We start from the raw sequence: 27,033 nt of genomic DNA on the forward strand, positions 1-27,033 counted from the left end.
CTTGGACGGTAAGGGAGGTCATAAGCCACGAACTAAAAGACAGTCTCTTTCAACAAATGGAGAGCAAAGGATAGTCAGTCTCTTTCTCTGCAGCTCCATCTACATATTGATAAGTCCTCAGCATTTAATTTTTCTCTATTCTAAACACTGGATGTACAAAAAACAATCTCAGGTTTATCTGAAATGCTTTTGCTTGTTCTCCTTAAAGTCCAAGCTTTTTACTTCCTAGTTGCTTATGGGTCATGGGTCCTCATCAGCTCCTTGTGGAGCAGAGAGATGCCGGGTGACTGCATGACGGATGGAGGTGTGAGCCCAGGTGACCTTTAGCTGTAAACACTCATCAAATTTCACAGCTTCCAAAATGTTAGCACCGCAGAGAGCCTGGGAGGATGCAGACGCTGTGTCTGGCCTTATTAGAGCCAGGCTTTTGAGATGATAATTAGCAACATCAACAGCACTTCATGACCAGCAGCGGCAGGACCAGTGCACAGAGGAGCAGGTAGTCCAGAGCACATGGACAGAAAATCAACCATTTCTTCTTCCTCACTAGAATTCGAGTCTTTTTTTTTTCTTATTAGGACTAGACCAGAATAGCTTGGTTTCCTTGTGCTATCACATTAAAAAGCCAAAGAAACGTGACTGTTATGTTTACTTTATCTTTTGGTGGGGAGAGGCATTAACATTGAAAGGGGGAGCTTTCTTTAATGTGTACATGTGTTCATCACACTGTTTACATCTTTGCCAGCTTCACAGCGTACAAATCCTAGTTGTGAGGTGATCTCTACTTTTCTTGCGTGTGTGCTCAGTTGTGTCCCACTCTTCCAGACTCCAAGGATTGTAGCCCATCAGGCTTCTCTGACTATGGGATTCTCCAGACAACAATACTGGAGTGGGTTGCCATGCCCTCCTCCAGGGGATCTTCCTGACCCAGGGATCGAACCCATGTCTCATGTCTCCTGCATTGGCAGGTGGGTTCTTTACCACTAGTGCCATCTGGGAAGCCATACTTTTCCTAGGAACGGGTTAAGCAGAAACCCTGACTTGACAGCAGGGAGATAAATTGATACCAGAAATTAATAGAAACATCCCGATCGGAAGTTGAGGGACAAGATATGTTCTTATTTGCTAACTGACTGATACACGGGATCTCAAAGCTAAAGAGTCCCCCAGCTTATTTCTGTTCTTTTAAAGAACCCTGAAAACATTCTTACTGTAAAATAAGTGGATACCTTTTTAGATGTCAAGAACAGTCCCCCAGGGAGCTATTTCCACTGTAACTCATGCAATTAAAGTACATTGCTGCTGCTGCTAAGTCGCTTCAGTCGTGTCTGACTCTGTGCGACCCCATGGACTGTGGCCTACCAGGCTCCTCCGTCCATGGGATTTTCCAGGCAAGAGTACTGGAGTGGGGTGCCATTGCCTTCTCCGATTAAAGTACATTAACACTCAGCAAACTGGCCACAATCACAAAACACCAATGTCTTCACTCAATAGGAAGGAGTATGGAATAATTCAACCTACACTGGAAAAGATGAGCCTGGAACCCAAGTGACTGCTCATTTCCTACTGGATGGTGGGAGGGAGGGGGCAGTGAATCCCCGAGCCCCTTCAGGAAACACCCCTCCCCAGACCCCTGCCCCAGAATTTCCTTCCTCTGGAGAAAAAGCAGCACAACAACAATTGGGAAACAATGTGGGGAAGGATAGTCTGAGGAATAACAAATGCAGGTTTTTCTCTCTAAGGAGATGCCCAGTGATGCTTCTGATGGGAATACAATAGCAACAGAAAGCTGTTTTTATTTTTAAATGAGTTTTAAAAAAATCAAGGTTCAGGAAGCAGTTTATTGAAGACTTCCAAGCACCTGTTATGTGCCCAGCATGACACTGGCCCCAGGCTGAGATGTTTTTGGAAGCCCTTGTTTCCCCAGATCAAACACGGGTCAGAGCTCATCTTCAGAACTGCTTCTAAAATCGTTCAGAAGAGGGGTCCATCTGAGACCTGACCTGCTTTGGAGAACGAGGCTCAGGGTCAGGGAGCCCCTGATTACAGCACCCAGGTCTTAACCTAGCCCAGGGGATCCAAACCACACTGCTGCATGATGTGGACTGGCGTCTGCCCCTCAGCGGAACCAGAGGCTCTGCAGAGACATGATGAGAACCAGTGTCCACTGGCTGAAAGGTTTTTTTTTTTTTTAATAAATTTATTTATTTTAGTTGGGGGCTAATTACTTTACAATATTGTAATAGTTTTTGCCATACATTGACATGAATCAGTCATGGGTTTACATGTGTTCCCCTTCCTGGACCCCCCACCCACCTCCCTCCCCATCCCATCCCTCTGGGTAAGAAAGGTTCTTAATCAAAGGCAGAGATTAGAGGACTTCTTCTTCATGTAGCAAACATGTAAGTTTACTCCTCAGGATAAAACTACCAAAGGTATAAACTGTCAGGTCCCTGCAGGGGTGTCACTCCCGCCACCTTATCTGGCACTCCTCCCCTCCAGCACACCAAAGACAGACAGGAATAAGGAGGTTTGATAACTTTCACCTACCACTGTCGGGAGTCCAGATTTTTTAGCTCTCTCAATAATTTTGAATTTTTCTTCAACAGATGGAAGTTCTTCCTATAAAGAAAAAGGGATAAGAGAAAAGTCGTGTAATCACAAATCAATTTTGCCCTTTCCAATCAATGTACAAACCTATCTATTCATTCATCCATCCATCCATCCACCCCTCCACAACCACTCCATTCACCAAAGATTTGCAGCCGAAGCCTAGAGAAGGAACTTCATTCTGAAGATGTTCAAAGGCGTCACAACTGCATTTGCCTTCGGTGACTGTCTGGGGACACTGGCTGGCTGTGGTCACTGAGTGTGTGACTGATGTCTGTGCCTATTCTGCTGTTACCATTGTTACCTCTGTCATGAGACTCTTCTCACCTCTGCAGCTCAAACCCACCCCATCCGCAGTCTCCTCCACTGCCCCTCACTTCCCGATGGACTGGCTGTCCTTCCTGAGGTCCTGAGTCACACTGTCCTTTATCAGAGTCATAGCAAGTCTTCCTCCCTCACCAGAGCTAGGGAGAAACTGTGGCTTATTCGTCTCTGTAGTCCACTGGCATCTTTCATGAAGGCAGAAACAACAATGGGCAGAAGAGTAATTAAAACACACACACACAGTAAATGCTTGATACCCCTTAACATACACAACAGATGTTTGGAATTCAATCTGTGCATCAGTAGAGCACAATTAGTTTTGTTTTTAGCTTTAATTTACAGTCTTCCCTGGTAGCTCAGCCGGTAAAGAATCCGCCTGCAATGCAGGAGACCCCGGTTCGATTCCTGGGTTGGGGATATCTGCTGGAGAAAGGATAGGCTATCCACGGCAGTATTCTGGCCTAGAGAATTCCATGGACTGTATAGTCCATGGGGTCGCAAAGCGTTGGACACGACTGAGTGACTTTCACTTTTAGCAGCAGAAAATAAGCTGCGTGTGTGTGCTAAGTTGCTTCAGTCATATGTGACTCTCTGTGACCCTATGGCCTGTAACCCACCAGGCTCCTCTGTCCATGGGATTCTCCAGGTGAGAATACTGGAGTGGGTAGGCACGCCCTCCTCCAGCTATTTATGCTGAAATAGAGAAAAATCTCCATCTCTGTTCTTTTTTTCCCAAACCCCAAACTGATAAGAAGAACCGTCGCACACACAAAAAACGACAACACAATTGAAGGTCTAGAGAGGGTTATTACCTTCTGTCCCAAGAATTCATTCCCAAGTCATCGAGCAGCAGCCTACAGAAGTAGAAGGCTCCCCGGGGCTCCACTGGGGACGGCGGCTCCTGGCTGGCGACCCTCATGGCCATGTCCGAGTCGCACCTCTGGACATATTCGTCTTCCTGTGCGCTCTGGCGCAGCAGGACCTTGGTGATCTCCTTCTCCTGATCCCAGTTCATGCCACAAGGGGGTGGGGAAGGCTCATTCAGGCAGAGCTGGGATGGCAAAAGGCATTCAGGACTCGTGTGGCCAAGATTTTCAAGTAATTTGTCGAGGACATCCTCTCCCTCCTCAGTCTGAGAAGGAGCCCTCTGAGGTCCAGAGGCTGGGGGACGCCAGCCCGAGATGAGAAACGAGGGGCTTCTGCCCTTGGGGGCTAAGCAGCCTTCCAGGGGTCCGTAGAGCACCTTCCCGTCCCACGAGTACTTCCCTGAGATGTCCCTCACGATCACTCTCACATCCGAGGGGGTGCCCGCCGGCGACCCACTGGCAGGACCCGTCGCAGGCGTCTGCAGGTAGGAGATGAGGGTGCTGTCGTTGAACACAAACAGCTGCAGGCTGGGGCTCCTGAACACGTCTGGGGAGAGCTCGGCGGCATCGGCGTGCACGTTGTCGTGGTGCTCGCCCACCAGGCTGTGCAGCACGGCGGGGCCCCCGCAGAGCGGGAAGTGTCCCAGATGGTTGACCAGGTGCGCCATCACCATGCGCGCGGTCAGCGGGATCAGCCCCAGGCTCCTTCTCCTCCTCTCTGCTGACAGCGAGACGGGGACACGGGGACACAGCGGAGAAGGAAGGTGAGAAGGGGCCACCACTGGACCGCAACCCATCCCCAGCAAGGAGGAAGCTTTTTTTTTTTTTAATCTGGGGATTTTTTTTTTCCACTTGTTTTTCTTCTTTGGACATTAACTCTATTTGAATTTACAAGCACAATTTAAATAGATGGCTAAAAGAACCAATTTATAGGAACGTCTCATTCTGAAAGGGACATTTGAAAATGTGCAGGTACAGCTATAAACCAGAGACAGATCCTTTAGCACTGACGGCTCTAAGAGCTCGGGGAGGTAGACATCTGCCCTTGGAGAGCAGGGCCGCTTGGAGGGCTGGGGACCAAGGCTGGGGAGGTGGCCTCGCTCCCTTTGTTGGGTCAAGGGAGACACCGATAAGAGGATGAATCAAGCCCGGGATGGCTTACATATATTTGAAGCAATTTGCTTTAGGATTATTGTGACTATTTATGTTTTGTTGTTAGGGCATTTTAAATATTTAACAGAATCTGATATATTAATAATTCATGGAATTACTTAGAAAGCTTTCACTGAATTTGTAGTTGATTAAATGCCCAGGAGCAACTAATTTATAAAATGTTTAAGACTTCAGATGTATAGAAGGACTTTGACAATAGCAATCAAGGGGGCTGTGTGAAATGCTTGCGATATGATGGGGAAGCAGGCAAAATCCACAAATAAGGGCTGAAACAATTACTGAAGCCTCCAAGCAGTTACAGAAATCTTAATCCACCACGTTTACAAAAGAACTGTGTGTCAATCTAAGAACAGATCAAAATGAAAACTTTTAATTAAAAAAATCACTAGATATTTAAATAAACTAAGTTTTCTAATTTGGGCTTAAAGGCTTAATAAATACTTAAGAAATACTAGGTTTTTAAATTCATGACATGAAAAACCAAATATTAAAAGTTATCACTAAGTACAAAGATGCTTTCGTGTGCTAAACATCCTCCCCCTTAGACATTAGAAACCTAAGGGACTTATTTATAAAACATCAATTTTATGATGCAAAAATCCTAGAAACAATCAAATCCTAGCATCTGGGAAATTGTTCATGATGACGGAGATCGTCCTAACTTCTTTCAAACTTCTTAATTTTTGGGGGGAGTGGACAAGAAATCACCTGTATTCAACACTGCAAAATAAAATTTCATTTAAAACCCCAAGTTTCTTAGAAGCAGAGGAGGTCATCTGCATGTGTCTCTGAGATGAAATGTTTCTTCTGGACCCTCTGACGTGTGGACGATTTCCATACAGCTGAGAAATTTACAACATCTCAACTCATTCCCTTAGAATCACAGTGATGAATGCCTCTGCTTTTGTATACATATTTATTAACTTTTTCAAAAGTTACAGATGCTTTTTATTCATACTTATCATCCCATATGAATACACACCCCATCAGAAATGTTAATGCCTCTACAGCAGAGCTGCGGCCAGCTGGGGGCTCAGGAGTCCATAATGTAAGACACTGCATGATGATGACACGGAAGCACAGGCTTCGACACTAACAAGAAAGGTCCGACTGGAACCAGACCTACAGCAGAAAACAACTGGAAAAGCAACCCTCTCTACTTCTACTTACGTAGGCCGTACTTATAATCTGAGATAAATACGGATCTATATGTTAATGAACATGCTTGAATTCTACAAGGGGAAATTAACCTGGAGTCACATTACTTGTCATAAACAATGACACACCCCAAATATCTTTGGTACCAAAAAGTAAGGAAAGAGAATATTCGTGGAATAAGAACTGTTTCTCCCTGGCAGACTTCACCTGCATCAACTGCCCCGGGCTGCCCTGAAAAATCAAGAGGAAATCTAGACCCCATTAGTGAAGAAACAAGCTTGTGACTTCTGCAGGCTATGCAAAATCATATTCCATATATTTATTTCATTTTTCTAAATTTAGAGAGGAAATATAAAAGCAGTAATTTTAGATAGTCCTTTAACTTTCTTTCTTTCTTTCTTTTTTTTAAAGCTCCTCCCTTCTCTTCTTTTTAAGCAATTAGTTATTAAAGATGAGAAGAGTGAGCAGGTGTTGAACCACTGATGGCTCCTCTTCGAGCCGGGCCAACAGCCACTTCGGCTGTAGATGGATGGATCTCTTGCTTGTAACTCTATTTGAAAGTAGTCATTACATCAAATGTGGGTAATGGTCTATGAAAGAATCATTTTAAAATGATAGACAAAAATATAATATTGCTTATCAGAAACATTGTCTGACTAGAAACAGTTTGGTTATAAATGATTAATTAATGACACTGAATGGTTCTTTGTCCATTTCCCTCACCCTGCCCTCACTCTTTTTTCTTGGAGGATGTTTTTACCTTCAAGGTTCGTTCTCAGCCCTAGGTTTTTAACTTGCAAGGTCCATAAAATTATCATGGATGATCTAACGCTCTACATCCACATTTTGTTTTTAACTTTTACTTTTTGAGACTACTGAAGATTCACCTTTACTTGTAAGAAATAACACAGAGAAATTTCAAACATCTTTCACCCGAATGGTAAACATCTTGAGCGGCAACAGGACAACATCGGCATCATGGTCACTAAGACCGTGAATCACTATTCAGAGTTCACTAGTTTCACAGTGAACTCAATTGTGTGTGTGTGTGTGTGTGTGTGTGCACGATTCTATGCAACATACAGATGACATACAGATGACACATACAGATGACACCCCCCACATTCTGACTATATTCCAAGGCCTAGAGATGGGCTCCCGTCATTTTGGGGAGAAGCTTGGTGGAGGAGGACATGCACAGCCTATGTCCTGACCTCACCCACATCTACGACAGGCCCTCTGCTGGGAGCAGAACCAGCCTGCTTCCGTCTCTCTTGGTGATGCCCAGCTTGGTCCCTCTCTACCAGCTCCTCGCAAAGGCTGCCCTTCCTCCCAAGTCTGACTTAGGCGCTTCTCCATGGGAAACCCCTACAGGGCTCCCAGGCCACACACAATGAGTCCTTCTGCCTGAATCCCATCTCCCCATGAGATGAAAAACTCCTTGGGGACAGAAAGTGGACTGTATGTGGGGACTTGTGCCTCCCACAGGTCCTCGAGCGTATAAAACTCAACTCAGATGGGAGAAGAAAGGGAAGGACAGAGAAAGAGGAAACGAGGGAGGAAGGACTTGGTATCAGAGCACTGCAGAAACCCAACGGCAACCACTAGCTTCTTAGAAAATAACACAGCGAGTATTCACCAACGGCTACCATTTTCCCTTCTGCTGCCCACAGCAATGAATAGCCTGAAGAGCCTTACCCTCTTCAACAGTGAGCAGGTTGCCCAGTTCTGCTGATGAATGAAATTGGACCGGCTCAGAATTCTTCACGTTCGCCAGCGGCAGGAAGGGGTCATAATCCGAGGACGACAGGTCCGCCAGGGTCAAGGTGTAGCGGCTCTGCTGGTTGTACGTGCTTGAGCCACAGACGCAGCAGTGCAGAACCTGCATGCACAGGAGGGAGCGTGTGCTGGGAATGCCACCCACCGCCTGCCCCCTGACGGGCTGTCAAACGACAGCAGCCCCTGGGAGGCAGGATTCCTGCTTGATAATTCCTGAGAACATCAAATCCTTTCCGTCCTAAAACACCTTCCTGCTATGAACATGCTTATCTCGCTCCTGTTGTATCGATGGCAAAAGGAAAGCAAAAGTCAGCAAGCATGCTTTTTGGCACTCTATGTGGTTGCACACGCCTGGTGCTGCTCCCGTCCATGGAGACACAAGAGAGGTGAGGATGAGCTGTGCGATGGGCCACAGGTGCCCCACCACCCACAGTGGCAATCAGCAGAAACCACTGACCTAGTGCATAAACCTTCATGGATTTAAATTTGTGTAACTCATGACACTAGGACTTGGAAGGGCCAATCTGATAGGCTTTTTAAAAGCTATAACTGATGAAGTAAATCTAACACAAATTCTAAAAGTATCCTTACTTTCTCAAGATGAGTTTCCTGAAAGCTCACTGGCTGTTTTCAAACTGCCAATGATCGAAGCTGATGCCGTGCCCACAACTGTCTTGAGGATGTCAATGTGTATAGGTGAGCTAATCCCTGTACTAAAGTTTCCTTTCTGACCATAAATGTAAAAAACTGAGTTTTAAGAAGATGAAGGTGATGCTTTTAAAAACTAAGGAAAGATTGCTTTTAGATGACGAGCTCTGAGGTCGGGCTGGATGTGTCTTGATTCAGTTCCTTCCAACTGTGTTGCCTCCTGGGGACTGGAGGAGGCTGGCAGTAAATGCAACTTTCACCCATGGCTACAAAGGACCAAGAACAGCAGGGGACAGCCACCCAGATATGCCCTCTTCCTAGCGAAAGAGCAGTACAGGAAAATGAGGGTAGCTCCCTCGTTACTATAAAAAATTTGAGCTTCTGTCATCGAAAGAGCTAATTTCTATTAGATGCCATAAATGTTAAGAAATACAAATGATTAATAAAACCACAACATAATACCACTGCCTACCTAGCAGAGACGAAGTGTCAGCCAGAGTGTGGAGTAGCTGCAGTTCTCAGCACAGTCACCCTGGAAAATTACTGCGTGTTCACTCCTAACGCACAACACACGCATTCCAGCAACTCCACCGCTAGGTGTGCATCCAACAGAAAGGCATACGTATGCAAACCAGAAGGACACACTGGGTGATTCTATACAGTATAAAGTCCAACAGCCAAAACCAAGTGTCTGCTATGACAAGACAGTGGTCACCCCTGGGTCTGTGTGGGGGCTACACACACGGGGGCTCCTGGAATGCCAGGATGCTCCGTTTCTAGAGTTGGGAGCCCGTTTCACAGGTGTGCCCACTTGGTGAAACTCCAAAATTCACTTAGGATTGATGGATGCAGTTTTTTGGATGCATGGGATACTTTAGTGGAAAAAGTTGCCTTTAAAAAAAAAAAAAGGATTATCCAGTAAATTTATGTATCATGTTAACTATAAAGTGATTTTTATGTTGGTGAAGCAAGAGAGACGTTTTAAGAAAAGAAATGCTAGACATGAATTTAAATGACTGCAGCTACTTTAGTGGCTTAAGCCAAGCCTCATCTAGGTTTATAAGTCACAGTGATGTCAGAAATATCTGCTTCATCTGAACATAGTTACTAAAATCTTTGACCATTCAAGAAACCGTTTAAAAGTACAAAATACTTTTTTAGTAGTGTTTCAACCATGGTTAAGTGGCTTTTTCGGTTTTAACTGAATGCATTTTAAAATAAGGCAACAAAGCAATCCGTTAATGCCTTAAAAAATCTTTTTCATTTTTTGATGTGGGCCATTTTAAAAAAAGTCTTTATTGAATTGTTATATTGCTGTTTTATGGGTTTGTTTGTTTCTTTGGCCCCTAAGGCAGGAGGCCTCTTAGCTCCCCAGAACAGGGATTGAACCTGTACCCCCCGCATTGAGAGGCAAAGTCTTAACCACTGGACTGCCAGGGAAATGCCTAGAAATTTTTTTAAATTATTTTTAAGTTTTATTACTACAAAAACAAGCAAAGGAATTGCCCCTACCTCACAGTAGTTATTCAATGGTTTGTGTGCATGTGTGCTAAGTCATTTCAGTCGTGTCCAACTTTTGTGGACCCCATGGACTGGGACCCCATGGACTGTGGCCTGCCAGGCTCCTCTGTCCACGGGATTCTCCAGGCATAGAATGCTGGAGTGGGTTGCCATACCCTCCTCCAGGGGATCTTCCTGATCCAGGGATTGAACCTGTATCTCTTAGGTCCCCTGCATTGGTAGGCGAGTTCTTTACCATTAGCACCACCTGGGGAGCCCTATTCAATGGACACACAAGTAATACATGGATGGATATAATAGACCGATGGATAGATAAGGCTTCCATAGGGAGAGCTGTAAGGCCTGTTTAGAAGGATAGTACTAAGGGTCCAGAGTAAACACCACACCTAGTCAGTGGTAGGGGGTGAAATTCCAATGTCTTAGGTATTATAAAAATGATGATGCTGATTAATTTGATGTAATATACTGTATTGCCTTAATTTATTTCTGAAGATCTTTGAAAGCAAAGAGAAGACTGGGATCCTTGTACTTTTTTTTCCTCTGATAAAGAGATTTTGGCCAACTAAGGCTGTAGATGTTCCTACAATAAAGATTCTTTTCGAAACGAAGCAGGTATGGACCATGTTCCATAAACACTGGGGGAGTCTGAGCAAACTGCAGTTGTTTAACGGTGACAGTCAGGTAAAATGGCTGCATCGTGCCTGGGGTAATCACTGCCTGTCTGCTAAGGTGTTTCAGTTGTGTTCGACTCTTTGCGACCCTATGGACTGTAGCCCACCAGGCTCCTCTGTCCATGGGATTCTCCAGGCAAGAATACTGGAGCAAGTAGCCATGCCTTCCTCCAGGGAATCTTCCTGACCCAGGGATCGAATCCAAGTCTCCTGCACTGCAGGCGGATTCTTTACTGTCTGAGTCACCAGGGAAGCCCAGGTAATCATGGCTTCTCTATAATTATAATTATTCTGTGGATACTCCTGAAGTCACTCATTTCTTTTAAAATGTTGAACCCCCATAAATCCTTGTCCAAAGGGCACAAATAAATACAGGAATGCCTAAGAAGAGCCAACTCATTAGTAAAGACCCTGATGCTGGGAAAGACTGAAAGCAGGAGGAGAAGGGGACAACAGAGGATGAGATGGTAGGATGGCATCACCAACTTGATAGACATGAGTTTGAGCAAACTCCAGGAGTTGGTGAAGGACAGGGAAGCCTGGCGTGCTGCAGTCCATGGGGTTGCCAAGAGTCGGACACGACTAAGCAACTGAACAACAGCAACCTGTTTGGAGGATTGTCTGAGGCTCCAGTTCGCACCTGGTACCCCAAGGCCCAGGGTGGCGGGGGGACTCACCCTGTAGATGTAATCCAGCAAGGGGGCCCGGGCCGGGGGCTGCTCGTCCAGGGCTGCCGTGGACACGGGGTGGAGGAGGGTGCCCGCCGGCAGCGCCATGCACCAGTCCAGGAGGCAGAGCAACAGGGACACGAGGAACTGGAGGAGGAAGCAGATGAGAGCCTCAGCCTGCAGCCTCGCAGACTCCACCACTGTGTGTTGTTACAGGAAACAGAACCTTCCAGCACCATGGCCATTCTTCAGGGACACAGGGGTGAAGGAGGCTTTCACAGAGAGAGGCCAGGGCCGGTCCGAACAGGGGAGGTTATAAAGCCCTGAGTGTGACAGCATCTGCCACCTGAGTCACATCTTTAAAAAACCAAATTTTGGGGAGAACCTAGTGGATGGGCCACTTACCTTCTTGTCTGTCTCCACCGAGGAGTACTCTGCACTTGGTAACAGAAAAGCAATTGTGGCCACGAGGATCTGCAGAGAAGACAAATTCCCAATCAGAGAGACCACAGTACGGTCCAGGGAGCCACCAGGTAAGAGGTTCAGGATGGCCTTGCCACCACACCCAGCCAGGGGGCCAGCTCCTGGAGGAAGGTCACACAGGCCAAGAGTCACCTCGGTGACCTGCATGACCTGAAGACCAGAGAGGGTGATGGCCCCAATTGTCTCCCCTCTGCTGGTGGGGAGATCAGGGCCCAGAGGAAGGAGTGGTTCTGTCGTGGTCACACCATTTCCAGCATCAGCCTCCACCCTTCTCATGATGAAAGCAATAAATACTTCCAAAGGTAATTATGAACATGTGCCCATTTGCTTTTCTTATAACACATCCCAGGTCTCCACTGACCTGCAGTGGCGAGGTGAGTGAGTGAAAGTCAGTTGTGTCCAACTCTTTGCGATTCCATGGACTATACAGTCCATGGGATTCTCCAGGCCAGAACACTAGAGTGGGTAGCCCTTCCCTTCTCCAGGGGATCTTCCCAACCCAGGGATCGAACCCAGGTCTTCCGACTTGCAGGCTGATTCTTTACCAGCTCAGCCATGGTAGCATGGCTATTTCATTCTCAAAGGCATCCCCGTTTAGGTGATAAATTACACGGTTGTTCTAAAGCCCAACTTTACATATGGCAGCATCTCACATTCCTAAAATCCAAAGCTCTGTTTCACTCTGGGTCCCCTGAGGTTGAAGATCACTTGTGATTTCTGATGTATCTGAGAGAACAAAGTGACCTCGTGGGTGACATTTGTTCAGGGTTGAGAAAAAGTAAATCACCTTACTTCCTCTCTCTCCACTGGATGTGTATGGAACAAGGGCTTGTTTAAAAAAGGGAGGAGGCTTAGCACCCAGCTCCTGCAGGGTGACGGTACCTACTTCCTACAAGATAGCACCCTCTTATGCCACTGACCTCCAGGCTGTCATCGTTGAAGGTGTTCTTCCTGTTCCTTCTGTCCCTCTCCTCCACCAATGACCCACTTCCCCAACCCAACCCCAAGGGTACGACAGTGGTAAGCTCATTACAGCTGGGCAATCATGCTGGTGGCAGAACGCACAGCCCAGGCCTTCGCTCTGGGAAAGCCCCCCTCCCCCAGCCCCCACACACAGGGCATCACGACCAGCTGCCTACTCCTCGTTGGCACCATCCAAATTACTCTGGATGAATGAAGCCCAGTCGACAAAAGGTCTTTTTGTTGTGGTCGTGTCTGCCTTTCAAACTCCCCAAGTGTGAGCCTGCCCTGGAACACTGGTGGCTTCTTACTCGGTGCCTGAAATCGCAGCTGAGAAGGGCCAGCGTAATTTGCTCTGAAAATGGGTGACTCACATGGCAGTTTAACAGTCGGTGCTCCAACAATTATTGGAGTATCTAGAATTCATTAAATATCAAATGTAATAAAAAGAGGAAACGCTGATGTTTGAGCATTATGGCGGAAAAAAAGACTTACTTCTGCAATTTTCCGAGGCAGGGAGGTTTCAAACATTTGAAGCTTTTCCCAGTAGGAGACTAGCAGCTGAAGCACGTCACAGGCTACCTGGGCCACAATTTTGTTAGGAAACTAGAAAAGGAAACAAAACCCCACACTAAATAACCTCACTTCACATGTATGGTATTCCTAAAGAAGGACACAACAAGGATTTCTTTTCAGTTCCCTCTGGGGACCCATGTCCTTGTTCTGCATTAAATATCTGAAAAGTGTATCTTATCACCAGTTTGTACATGGTCACCACCCTGTTAACTGCCTTCTGTCTACATGAGTTGTGTTAATCTACATAACATTCTGCAGAACGTTTAATCATTTGGAAATTAAAATCATAAATTCAACTGTCTTATCCAGATCACACAAACAATAGTTTTGACGACTGGAGGAAATTGAAATGTAGTACGTTATTGAGTAGCCCCGGTGTGCTGAACCTCTTACAAGAATTTTTCTCATTTTCACCTTGATAACTCTTCATTAACAACTCCGTAAGGTGGATGTTATCTTCATTTTACACTTGGAGAAACAAGGATTGATCAAAAGACTTTCCATCCTATGAAATTAAACTTAACCTGCACAGATAGCATTCTAAGAAATGTAAAAAATGTGGAACTAGGAGGACGTAATTCAAACTTATGGCAAATTCAATTATTGAGTCTGTTTTCTGTGTCTGGCAGGTGTCCACAGTTCTCTGGATATCTCAGTCTCTCAGGAGATGGCAGAGTGAAGGGGCAATTTCCGCAAGGCCATGGAGTGGGGGTGCGTGGGAGGTACGAGGACCCCTACTGCTCCCTCCCTGGTCAGACCCTGGGCCACACTGCAGCCACACTCCATGAGCCAGAGCAGAAAGGCTTGTCACCAAATCTGTGTCCTGTCCAGGGAGACCTTTGGATTTGCCTCTCAGCTACTTCCACGCCAAGAGAGTCTGGCTGAACAAAGCAGACATCAGCTGACCAGAGGGCCACAGAAATAACCAGAGAAGTCAAGCACTTCAGTGATGAAGCACAGGATGAGAAGGGAAAGGTGATCAGTTCAGCTTCTGCACAACAAGTACTGAGTGCCCTCTCTTGACAGGCACAAGGAAACTTGGTTGAGAGCACTTGGCCCCAAGGGGCTCTGTGGCCTCCTCTGGCCACCCAGGCCTCCTGCCACCTGACCCTCACGGCCTCTGTCCACTCCTCAGATACTCTGGCTTATTTCCACCCCAGGGCCTTTGCACCTGCTCCTTGCTCTGTCTAGGACACTCGGCCCCCAGGTCTGCATTTGGCAGGTGCTGTCATGTCTTGCAGGTCACAGCCAGAGATGTCATCTCCCCACGAGGCCACCAAGCCCACCCCCTCCAGCTCTTCTGTTCCCTCTTCCTCCCCCACTGAAACTTCTATACGGCGTAAGGGCTAAGAGCCAATCCTTTCTGTGTGTTTGCTCGTTCTTCTGTGTGTTTATCTTCCCGCATCTTGTTCTCCATCATATTCCTAATGCCCCGCACAGCCCCATGGGGAGTCTGAGGGCACAATGGAATGTGGGGGGAGTGGGCCCCAGGGCGGTCCTGTTGCCTCCCACTGGGCAAGTCACATGGTAGAAACACGAGGCAGGCATGGCTCTGTCATCTCAGCCAGAGACAGACAAGGTGACGATGGCCAAGTGAGGGACACAGCAGACAAGACAAGCTGAGAGGACAGAGAGGCGTGAGAGACGGGGGGCAGACAGCAGAGAGAAGCCACTGAGGGGTGCTCTGCTGAGCTGAGCATGGACAAGTGGGACAGTTTCCTTCTGGGCGGCGGGCCCAGGATGCCAGGCACTAAGGCGATGGAGGCCTTCAAGGGGGATGGTGTCGCCAGCAGGCGGAGGGCGGTGGGACATGGGGATGAAACACATCCCTGACCCTCTTATCAGCACGTGGTCACGGGTGCCAACAACGTGCCGGCCCTGGGCCAGTTTCCCCAAAGCTCAGGCGGCAGATGGCCAGAAGGCAGCCACCTAGGGGGGAAGCAGCCGTTGGCAGCCCGGCCCGGGACCCTCAGAGAATGTTCCATGTGGCTTTCAGAGAAAGAATTTTTGCATCAAAACCCTCTGTAACATAGAGGGAAATAGGGATGGTGCTAATTCAACCTACAACACGTTGACTATCTGAGACACTCGATGTCAAATACACACGATGAACTGGCAGTACCTTCAAAGTGACACCAATGACGTTGATGGCCTCTTGCAGCTGAGGGTGGCTCGTGCCCTGTGCCAGCTCCTCACAGATCCAGATCCCGAGGGAGCAGATGGCAATGCACCTTTTGGAAAAGACGGAAAAGGAAGAAAACCCTTGTGAAGAGATGCATTTTCTTGGTATTTGTCAATGACGAGATATTTTAAACCTTGTTTACAAAGTCACAAAAGTTGTAGCTACATTAACAAAGGTCTTCTTGAGAAAAAAAGATAAGGTACCCTCAAAAGACTGGTTTTCTGGTTAGTAATTAAATACTTAATGAAATACACAGTGTATTTTCTGTGAATTGTCACAGCACATGTATCACTTATTTGTGCTGACACTAATTTTTGTATCACATTTTATGGTTGCAGGATATTTTTGAGGAAGAATCAAAAACATGAATCTTAGAAAACTTTTGGAAATTGAGTTTATAATTGCTTTCCATACAATAAAATACACAATATCTACCACAAACAGGAGACAAATCCTGTATTTCATTGTGAAGAATACCTGAGCACAACTTTCAAAGTTAAGTTTCCCTGTTACTTCTTTTAAACAATGTGTTAAGACACTATATTCTTTAAGTTGCATAGTCCTTTAAAAATTACCTTTCTCAATTATAAACAAGATTGGACAATAATTCTCTTTGGAATTGATAAGCCCTACTATCTTTTACAATGATCAAAAAGTCATATTCCTCTTAATGTTTCCTGAGGCACATATATGAAATTTAAATGCTTGTGCCAACCACCCCCCCTACAACCTGCTCACTTTCTGAACAAAAAGGGGTTCCAAACCTCTACTTGGAACCAGAAGCTTACTCTAATGTGTGTATGCTGCTGTCTGTAGTAAGAGGCCACACCCAGTGCCAATCAAATTGGACACAGTGCCCGGCGCTGCATGCTGAGTGCTCCTTTGTGCACAAAATAATTCAGCAATTAAAATTCATCTATTTTGAGGTTTTAAAACCACTGCACTTCACTAGCTTCTCACCTCTTCTGATCAGAATGGACTAAGTGCTTCAGAACAAATGAATTAAAATACCCTTTGACAAACATGTCACCTTCTACCACTGGGTAAAAGCTGTGCTTTTCCATTGGTTACAAGGTGTGTGCTGGGCCTTTCTTGCTTCTCAGGTGCCAGCATTAAACAGGAGCTCCACACTTTCCTCACTGTCTAGAACTGTCTACATTTCTTTCTCCTCTTGCCTAATTCCTACACCTATTCTCAGTCTAGAAACTGTACTTTGCATCTCACTTTGCAGCCTTCCCTAGGTATTCTACATTCTACCCCAAGCCTCTTTATCTTCCTTCGGCCTAACTCAGACTCTGATTGTTCAACTCCCTACAATCTGTACAACTTGGAATTATGCCCCACATCACATTTTTACCATTTTAAGAGCTGTTCTTCCTTTGCATGCATGTGTGTACATATGTATGTGTGTGTGTATTCTTTTTTTTTTATGACCCATTAACCTACTTGTTAAATGTAATTTGCTAAGAGCAGAGATCTCTCATTTCTAGGAACACCTGCATTTCTCTGTAACTATTAGCCTTGCACCATGGAGAACATAGTGACCCGTAAAATGGTTTTATAACCTAAGCGACACTCACCTGCCTTGAGTTCTAAGCCACACTCATTTTTAACAGCTCTTTCTGATCTTTTCTTGCTTTGAGATTCATCATTTAACATCCCCATTTAGCATCTTCCTATTCTTTTATATTCATAGTGACTCCTCATGTTCTCTGTATACTGAGGATGTCCTTTTTGATTGTGAAGTTTTGCCCACCAAGACTTTTTTTAAGCTAACGGCAGTATCATCTTATTCACAATCTGTATTCCAATACACTCTCTTAATGCTGTTTGCTGTCAAACCATCTCATCCCACTCCAGTTTATATAATGAAACTCCTTACCATTCTTCTTAACTTTTCTGAATTATTACCACCCACAATTACAACTATATTCTCTCTTAATTCTCCTCTGTTTATTTGAAATCTTGCTCATATTTTTAGTCTGCTTCCTTCTCTATGCTTATATGGCTCTAATTTCACTGCCTAATTTCTTTTACACACAACTAAGAAAGACTGGAGAATGCAAGAGTGAATACCGACATTTTAGGAATCAATGAACTAAAATGGACTGGAATGGATGAATTTAACTCAGATGACCATTATATCTACTACGGTGGGCAAGATTCCCTTAGAAGAAATGGAGTAGCCATATTAGTCAACAAAACAGTCCAAAATGCAGTACTTGGATGCAATCTCAAAAATGACAGAATGATCTCTGTTTGTTTCCAAGGTAAACCATTCAACATCACAGTAATCCAAGTCTATGCCCCAACCAGTAATGCTGAAGAAGCTGAAGTTGAATAGTTCTATGAAGACCTACAAGATCTTCTAGAACTAACACCCAAAAAAGATGTCCTTTTCATTATCAGTTCAGCTCAGTCGCTCAGTCGTGTCCGACTCTTTGCGACCCCATGAATTGCAGCATGCCAGGCCTCCCTGTCCATCACCAACTCCCGGAGTCTACCCAAACCCATGTTCATCGAGTCGGTGATGCCATCCAACCATCTCATCCTCTGTCGTCCCCTTCTCCTCCCGCCCCCAATCCTACCCAGCATTAGGGTCTTTTCCAATGAGTCAACCCTTTACATGAGGTGGCCAAAGTATTGGAGTTTCAGCTTCAACATCAGACCTTCCAATGAACACCCAGGATTGATCTACTTTAGGATGGATTGATTGGATCTCGTTGCAGTCCAAGGGACTCTCAAGAGTCTTCTCCAACACCACAGCTCAAAAGCATCAATTCTGCATCAATTCTTTATAGTCCAACTCTCACATCCATACATGACCACTGGAAAAACCATAGCCTTGACTAGACGGACTTTTGTTGGCAAAGTAATGTCTCTGCTTTTAAATATGCCATCTAGGTTGGCCATAACCTTCCTTCCAAGGAGTAAGCGTCTCTTAATTTCATGGCTGCAGTCACCATCAACAGTGATTCTGGAGCCCAAAAAAATAAAGTCTGACACTGTTTCCACTGTTTCCCCATCTATTTCCCATGGAGTGATGGGACCAGATGCCATGATCTTAGTTTTCTGAATGTTGAGCTTTAAGCCAACTTTTTCACTCTCCTCCTTCACCTTCATCAAGAGGCTCTTTAGCTCTTCTTCACTCTCTGCCATAAGGGTGGTGGCATCCGCATATCTGAGGTTATTGATATTTCTCCCGGCAATCTTGATTCCAGCTTGTGTTTCTTCCAGCTCAGTGTTTCTCATGATGTACTCTGCATATAAGTTAAATAAGCAGGGTGACAATATACAGCCTTGACATACTCCTTTTCCTATTTGGAACCAGTCTGTCGTTCCACGTCCAGTTCTAACTGTTGCTTCCTGACCTGCATACAGGTTTCTCAAGACACAGGTCAGATGGTCTGGTATTCCCATCTCTTTCAGAATTTTCCATAGTTTATTGTGATCCACACAGTCAAAGGCTTTGGCATAGTCAATAAAGCAGAAACAGATGTTTTTCTGGAACTCTCTTGCTTTTTCAATGATCCAGCGGATATTGGCAATTTGATCTCTGGTTCCTCTGCCTTTTCTAAAACCAGCTTGAACATCTGGAAGTTCACGGTTCACATATTGCTGAAGCCTGGCTTAGAGAATTTTGAGCATTACTTAACTAGCATGTGAGATGAGTGCAATTGTGCGGTAGTTTGAGCATTGTTTGGCATTGCCTTTCTTTGGGATTGGAACAAAAACTGACCTTTTCCAGTCCTGTGGCCACTACTGAGTTTTCCAAATTTGCTGGCATATCGAGTGCAGCACTTTCACAGCATCACCTTTGAGGATTTGAAATAGCTCAACTGGAATTCCATCACCTCCACTAGCTTTGTTCATAGTGATGCTTTTCAAGGCCCACTTGACTTCACATTCCAGGATGTCTGGCTCTAGGTGAGTGATCACACCATCGTGATTATCTGGGTCATGAAGATCTTTTTTGTACAGTTCTTCTGTGTATTCTTGCCATCTCTTCTTCATATCTTCTGCTTCTGTCTGTTAGGTCCATACCATTTCTGTCCTTTTCATTATAGGGGACTACAATGCAAAAGTAGTAAGTCAAGAGATACCTGGAGTAACAGGCAAATTTGGCCTTGAAGTACAAAATGAAGCAGGGCAAAGGGTAACAGAGTTTTGCCAAGAGAACACACTGGTCATAGCAAACACCCTTTTCCAACAACACAAGAAAAGACTCTACACATGGACATCACCAGATGGCCAACACCAAAATCAGATTGATTATCTTCTTTGCAGCCAAAGATGGAGAAGCTCTATACAGTTATCAAAAACAAGACTGGGAGCTGACTGTGGCTCAGATCATGAACTCTTTATTGCCAAATTCAGACTTAAATTGAAGAAAGTAGGGAAAACCACTAGACCATTCAGGTATACCTAAATCAAATCCCTTATGACTATACAGTGGAAGTGAGAAATAGATTCAAGGGATTAGATCTGATAGAGTGCCTGAAGAACTATGGACGGAGGTTCATGACATTGTACAGTAGACAGGTATCAAGACCATCCCCAAGAAAAAGAAATGCAAAAAGCAAAATGGTTGTCTGAGGAGGCCTTACAAATAGCTGAGAAAAGAAGAGAAGCAAAAGGCAAAGGAGATAAGGAAAGATACACCCATTTGAATGCAGAGTTCCAGAGAATACCAAGGAGAGATAAGAAAGCTTTCCTCAGTGATCAATAGAAAGAAATAGAGGAAAACAATAGAATGGGAAAGACTAGAGATCTCTTCAAGAAAATTAGAGATACCAAGGGAATATTTCATGCAAAGATGGGCACAATAAAGGACAGAAATGGTATGGACCTAACAGAAACAGAAGATATTAAGAAGAGGAGGCAAGAATACACAGAAGAACTATACAAAAAAGATCTTCATGACCAGATAGCCATGATGGTGTGATCAGTCACCTAGAGCCAGACATCCTGGAATGTGAAGTCAAGTGGGCCTTAGAAAGCATCACTACGAACAAAGCTAATGGAGGTGAAGGAATTCCAGTTGAGCTATTTTAAATCCTAAAAGATGATTCTGTGAAAGTGCTGCACTCAATATGTCAGCAAAGATGGAAAACTCAGCAGTGGCCAAAGGACTGGAAAAGGTCAGTTTTCATTCCAATCCCAAAGAAAAGCAATGCCAAAGAATATTTAAACTACCGCACAATTGCACTCATCTCACATGCTAGCAAAGTAATGCTCAAAATTCTCCAAGCCAGGCTTCAACAGTATAAGAACTGTGAACTTCCAGATGTTCAAGCTGGATTTAGAAAAGGCAGAGGAACCAGAGATCCAATTGCCAACATCCATCAGATCATCAAAAAAACAAGAGAGTTACAGAAAAACATCTACTTCTGCTTTATTGACTATGCCAAAACCTTTGACTGTGTGGATCACAATAAACTGTGGAAAATTCTGAAAGAGATGGGAATACCAGACCACCTAACCTGCCTCCTGAGAAATCTGTATGCAGGTTAGGAAGCAACAATTAGAATCAGACATGGAACAACAGACTGGTTCCAAATCGGGAAAGGAGTACGTCAAGGCTGTATATATCATCCTGCTCATTTAACTTATATGCAGAGTAGGTCAATTGAAATGCCAGGCTGGATGAAGCACAAGCTGGAATCAAGATTACTGGGAGAAATATCGATAACCTCAGATACGCAGATGACAACACCCTCATGGCAGAAACCAAAGAAGAACTAAAGAGCCACTTGATCAAAGTGAACGAGAAGAGTGAAAAAGTTGGCTTAAAACTCAACATTCAGAAAACGAAGATCACAGCATCCAGTCCCATCACTTCATGGCAAATAGATGGGGAAACAATGGAAACAGTGAGAGACTTCATTTTGGGGGGCTCCAAAATCACTGCAGATGGTGACTGCAGCCATGAAATTAAAAGACGCTTGCTCCTTGGAAGACAAGCTATGACCAACCTAGACAGCATGTTAAAAAGCAGAGTCGTTACTTTGCCAACAACAGTCCATCTAGTCAAAGCTATGGTTTTTCCAGTACTCATGTATGGATGTGAGAGTTGGACTATAAAGAAAGCTGAGTGCTGAAGCAATTGATGCTTTTGAACTGTGGTGTTGGAGAAGACTCTTGAGAGTCCCTTGGACTGCAAGGAGATCCAGCCAGTCAATCCTAAAGGAAATCAGTCCTAAATATTCATTGGAAGGACTGATGCTGAAGCTAAGGCTCCAATAGTTTGGCCACCTGATGTGAAGAACTGACTCATTTGAAAAGACCCTGATGCTGGGAAAGATAGAAGGCAGGAGGAGAAGAGGACGACAGAAGATGAGATGGTTGGATGGCATTACAGACTCGATGGATATGAGTTTGAGTAAGCTCTGGGAGCTGGTGATAGACAGGGAAGCCTGGCATGCTGTAATCCATGGGGTTGCAAAGAGTAGGACATGACTGAGAGACTGAACTGAACTGGAGAAAGACTGACCATATTATTCACATTTCTAGTCCACATTTAGCTTGACAGAAATTTACCTTTGTATACTAAAGGAAAAGAGGGAAAGATGGTATTGTCAAGACTTGCTGAAGGTTTGAATGTAGCAGGTAAAGGAGAAATGAAGGATTTTCCCAATCTACTGGGCAGATGGTGGTGACAAATACTGAGATGAAGCCTGAGACAGTGAGGCTCTAGTGAAGACAGCAGACTCAAGGCTTCAGTTATGGTTGTGTTCAGTTTAGATGTGTTGGGACATCCAAGTTGAGGTTCAAGCAAGCAGTTTCATATGTAAACCTGAATACATAAGGGGCTAGAAGAAGGAGCCAGGGAAATAAATTCAGTATCATCGGCAAGCAGATGGTGAATGATGTTGGTGAATGACATTGCTGAATGTCTCCCGCGGTATAAAACCGCTGCCGAGTAAGAATCACTACCCTACACATGCATTGTTTTTATAAGCTTTGGTTTATCTTTCCATTTTCTTCCGTGTTAAAAATATCAGGGAATATACCTACATATTCACAATCTTGCTTTTTATTACACAGCAGGTGGCATAATCTTCTGTACTTTACACTTTTTCACTTAATAATGGCACCTCCTAAAAAAAGTAATAAATGACTCCCCCCACATAATTCTTACTGTACTTCTTAGTCTAAAAGTAAAGTGAAAAGACAGTATTTTTTAACACTGAGTTCATGTGAATGTGTATCTTAAAATTCTGAACGAGTTCACCTTTCATGTAACATTTACCTTGCACACTCACTTGGTTCCTCTGCGGCATTCTTCAGTAAAATACTTATGAGGTAGTGCTAAAAACACAAAATGAAGAAAAATAAAAATCTTGCTTAGTAGTTGACTTCCCACATGTTCTGTCCATGTTTTAAGGCAGTCTGGGGCCACTGAAGGACTGATGGGGCGGAGCCCCCAATCAAGGAAACCTAGGGAAGGACACAGAGGGCCTGGGGAAGCAGCATGGTGGTCTCAGCTGGGGGAGGGGCTCCCCAGGATCTAACGCCCACTAACGAAGGGCGTTTCTGTGGGCACAACAAAACTGAGCAGAGGAAATGATTCTTCCTGGGCTTCCCCGGTGTCTCAGAGGTCAAGATTCTGCCTGCAGTGCAAGAGATCCGGCTTTGATCCCTGGGTCGGGAAGATCCCCTGGAGGAGGACATGGCAACCCACTCCAGTATTCTTTCCTGGAGAATCCCATGGACAGAGGAGCCTGGCGGGCTGTAGTCCATGGGGTCGCCAAAAGTTGGACATGACTAAAGTGACTGAGCGTGCACACACGCATAGGAAAAAAAAACTCAGTTTTCTTTTTAACTGGATTATATACTGTACACTGAATTACATATTATTCATGTGTACTATAGATACACAAATTGATTGATTGATTTGAAAAGCATCTTTGATTGCCCCAAAGTCATCTGAGGAAAAAAATCAGCTTTATTCTCCAAGGAATAATTTAGAACTTCAAATGTTAGTAGTATTTAATCAGATCAATAATGGGATTGAATATTTCAGTTATTTCTTATCAAGTCATTTGATGCACAAATGCAGCCTAATTAAACTAATAAAATTATTACAAAGGATGGTTCATTACAAAATTATCATCCACAGGGATGATAAACAGATCTAAGAAAAAATACCCACAGAACCTAACCATCAGTTACAACTGCAGCACACTCTGCATCTAGCTCATTTAATCCCACAAAACTAGTGTTCTAAAAAAAACAACTACTGATACATCTAAACGACTGAGCAAAACTTTCAGGGATGAGCAGCACAGAGCATAATAATGGAGGGGACCACAGAACCACACAGCTCGAGTGAGAAGATGCTAACCTGAGATTTCGTCATGGTATCACGTACCTTGACATCTTCCGTTCCTGTGGCAACTTCAGCAACTTCTGGCACTGGCTGCCGCAGGGGAATCTCGCGGTAGGTGTTCGGAAAGCAGACCAGAGAGCCGAGAATGGTGAGGGCTTCCAAACGAGGTGCCTGCACACAGGAAAGGGGAATGAGACACACGCTGGCCTTTTTGTTAGAAACGTTAGATGAGTGACAACATGTTTTACTTTTTCATGACTTCGAGACAGCTCTGCTGGGACAATGGTCTCAGGGATGAAGTCACTATATGTTTACTGTTTTACTGCATGTTTTAAATACAAAGATTTTATTTTATTTTAATATAAATTTATTTAATTGGAGGCTAATTACTTTACAATATTGTAGTGGTTTCGCCATACATTGATATGAATCTGCCACAGGTATACATGTGTTCCCCATCCTGAACCCCCCCCTCCACCTCCCTCCCCATCCCATCCCTCTGGGTCATCCCAGTGCACCAGCCCTGAGCACCCTGTCTCATGCATCGAACCTGGACTGGCGATTCGTTTCACATATGATAATATACATGTTTCAATGCCATTCTCTCAAATCATCCCACCCTCGCCCTCTCCCACAGAGTCCAAAAGACTGTTCTATACATCTGTCTCGCATATAGGGTTATCGTTATCATCTTTCCAAATTCCATATATATGTGTTAGTATACTGTATTGGTGTTTTTCTTTCTGGCTTACTTCACTCTATATAATAGGCTCCAGTTTCATCCATCTCATTAGAACTGATTCAAATGTATTCTTTTTAATGGCTGAGTAATATTCCATTGTGTATATGTACCACAGCTTCCTTATCCACTTGTCTGCAGATGGACATCTAAGTTGCTTCCATGTCCTGGCTATTATGAACAGTGCTGCGATGAGCATTGGGGTACACGTGTCTCTTTCAATTCTGGTTTCCTCAGTGTGTATGCCCAGTAGTGGGATTGCTGGGTCATATGGCAGTTCTATTTCCAGTCTTTTAAGGAATCTCCACACTGTTCTCCATAGTGGCTGTACTAGTTTGCATTCCCACCAACAGTGTAAGAGGGTTCCCTTTTCTCCACACCCTCTCCAGCATTTATTGCTTGTAAACTTTTGGATAGCAGCCATTCTGACCGGCATGAGATGGTACCTCATTGTGGTTTTGATTTGCATTTCTCAGATAATGAGTGATGTTGAGCATCTTTTCATGTGTTTGTTAGCCATCTATATGTGACTAACAGAAAAATGTTCAGATTTGCTGAAGTTGGTCAGGGAGCTCAAAGCGTCTTGTTACATGATCTCCACAAGGCAAGACCCACCAGTCACCATCCAGGCCTGGTCTCACCTGACCACTCATGGCAGGGGATGTGGCAAACAGCTCCCGTGCACTGGAGAGCTCTTCCATCACTCAGACACCTTAGTGGGTTGCAGAGGGGGCCTGACAGTCCCTGTGCTCGAACCCCTCGCTTCTCAGGATCTGGACTCTGGGGTGCTGAGCCCAGTTCTCGGCCATCTCCCTTCCTAGATCTACACTCACTTCTCCAGGACATTCAGGCCTGAGGCTTTAAATGCCTCCTCCATGTGGCTGACTCTCCACCACCACTTCTCTGTAGCCCAGGCTTCCTTCCTGAGTCCACATCTGTAGACTTGACGACGTGTCCACCATACCTGCTTGGGGTCCAGAAGGCATCTAACCCCAACAGGCTCACCCTCACCATGGGGTCCTGTGACTCTGTAAGACGCCACCTGCCTCCAGTACTGCCTCTTTGCTGCTCTTACTTTTCTCTATTTTCATGTTAAGAAAATTTCTAAATGTAAAAGTGGAGCAAATGTGATATCCATGGACCCAACGCCTAGACTCAAGATGTTACCACTCTTGCCTCATTTATTTCTTTTTCATTTTTTCACTTCAATATTTAAAATTTGTTTAAAACTTTCCACCTTTGGGACTTCCCTAGCGGTCAAGTGGTTAAGAAACTGCCTTACACATAAAAGGAACATACCTCAACATAATAAAAGCCAAAATTATGATAAATCCACAGCAAACATTATCCTCAATGGTGAAAAACTGAAAGCATTTCCCCTAAAGTCAGGAACAAGACCAGGGTGCCCACTCTTCCCACTACTATTCAACATAGTTTTGGAATTTTTAGCCACAGCAATTAGAGAAGAAAAAGAAATAAAAGGAATCCATATGGAAAAGAAGAAGTAAAACTCTCACTGTTTGCAGATGACATGATCCTTCACATAGAAAACCCTAAAGACACCACCAGAAAATTACTAAAGCTAATCAACGAATTAGCTTTTGCCAACAAAAGTCCATCTAGTCAAGGCTATGGTTTTTCCAGTGGTCATGTATGGATGTGAGAGTTGGACGGTGAAGAAAGCTGAGCGCCGAAGAATTGATGCTTTTGAACTGTGGTGTTGGAGAAGACTCTTGAGAGTCCCTTGGACTGCAAGGAGATCCAATCAATCCATCCTAAAAGAGATCAATCCTGGGTGTTCATTGGAAGGTCTGATGTTGAAGCTGAAACTCCAATACTTTGGGCACCTCATGCGAAGGGCTGACTCATCGGAAAAGACCCTAATGCTGGGTAGGATTGGGGGCGGGAGGAGAAGGGGACGACAGAGGATGAGATGGTTGGATGGCATCACCGACTCGATGGACATGGGTTTGGGTAGACTCCGGGAGTTGGTGATGGACAGAGAGGCCTGGCGTGCTGCGATTCATGGGGTCGCAAAGAGTCGGACACGACTGAGCGACTGAACTGAACTGAACTGAACTGAACTGAATCAACGAATATAGTAAAGTTACAGGCTATAAAATTAAAACAGACATCCCTTGCATTACTATACACTAACAATGAGAAAACAGAAAGAGAAATTAAGGAAACAGTCCCATCCACCATTACAATGAAAAGCATAAAATACTTAGGAATAAATTTACCTAAAGAAACAAAATACCTATATATAGAAAACTATAAAACACTGATGAAAGAAATCAAAGAGGACACAAATAGAAGGAGAAATATACCATGTTCACGGAT

The 27,033-nt window shown here is 44.6% G+C and overlaps 1 protein-coding gene across 7 annotated transcripts in view; it reads right to left on the reverse strand.

Annotated features, from left to right (window-relative positions):
• Positions 1-27,033, reverse strand: part of RALGAPA2 (Ral GTPase activating protein catalytic subunit alpha 2) — a 287,034-nt gene that overhangs the window by 99,767 nt on the left and 160,234 nt on the right. For 6 of the 7 annotated variants that reach the window (XM_081558721.1, XM_081558719.1, XM_081558720.1 and 3 more), the window contains 9 exons: positions 23,994-24,122; positions 22,872-22,930; positions 15,560-15,668; positions 13,357-13,467; positions 11,824-11,892; positions 11,428-11,565; positions 7,830-8,013; positions 3,747-4,518; positions 2,551-2,622 (listed from right to left, as the gene is read on the reverse strand). In XM_081558721.1, coding sequence (XP_081414847.1) covers positions 2,551-2,622; positions 3,747-4,518; positions 7,830-8,013; positions 11,428-11,565; positions 11,824-11,892; positions 13,357-13,467; positions 15,560-15,668; positions 22,872-22,930; positions 23,994-24,122 — 1,643 coding nt within the window. Of the gene's footprint in view, positions 1-2,550; positions 2,623-3,746; positions 4,522-7,829; positions 8,014-11,427; positions 11,566-11,823; positions 11,893-13,356; positions 13,468-15,559; positions 15,669-22,871; positions 22,931-23,993; positions 24,123-27,033 lie in introns of all 7 variants that reach the window. The other variant, XM_081558717.1, reaches the window with a different exon arrangement.

This window comes from Giraffa tippelskirchi, chromosome 13 (genome assembly GCF_054371585.1).
Source record: "Giraffa tippelskirchi isolate mGirTip1 chromosome 13, T2T-mGirTip1v1.2.pri, whole genome shotgun sequence".
Classification (NCBI taxonomy): domain Eukaryota; kingdom Metazoa; phylum Chordata; class Mammalia; order Artiodactyla; family Giraffidae; genus Giraffa; species Giraffa tippelskirchi.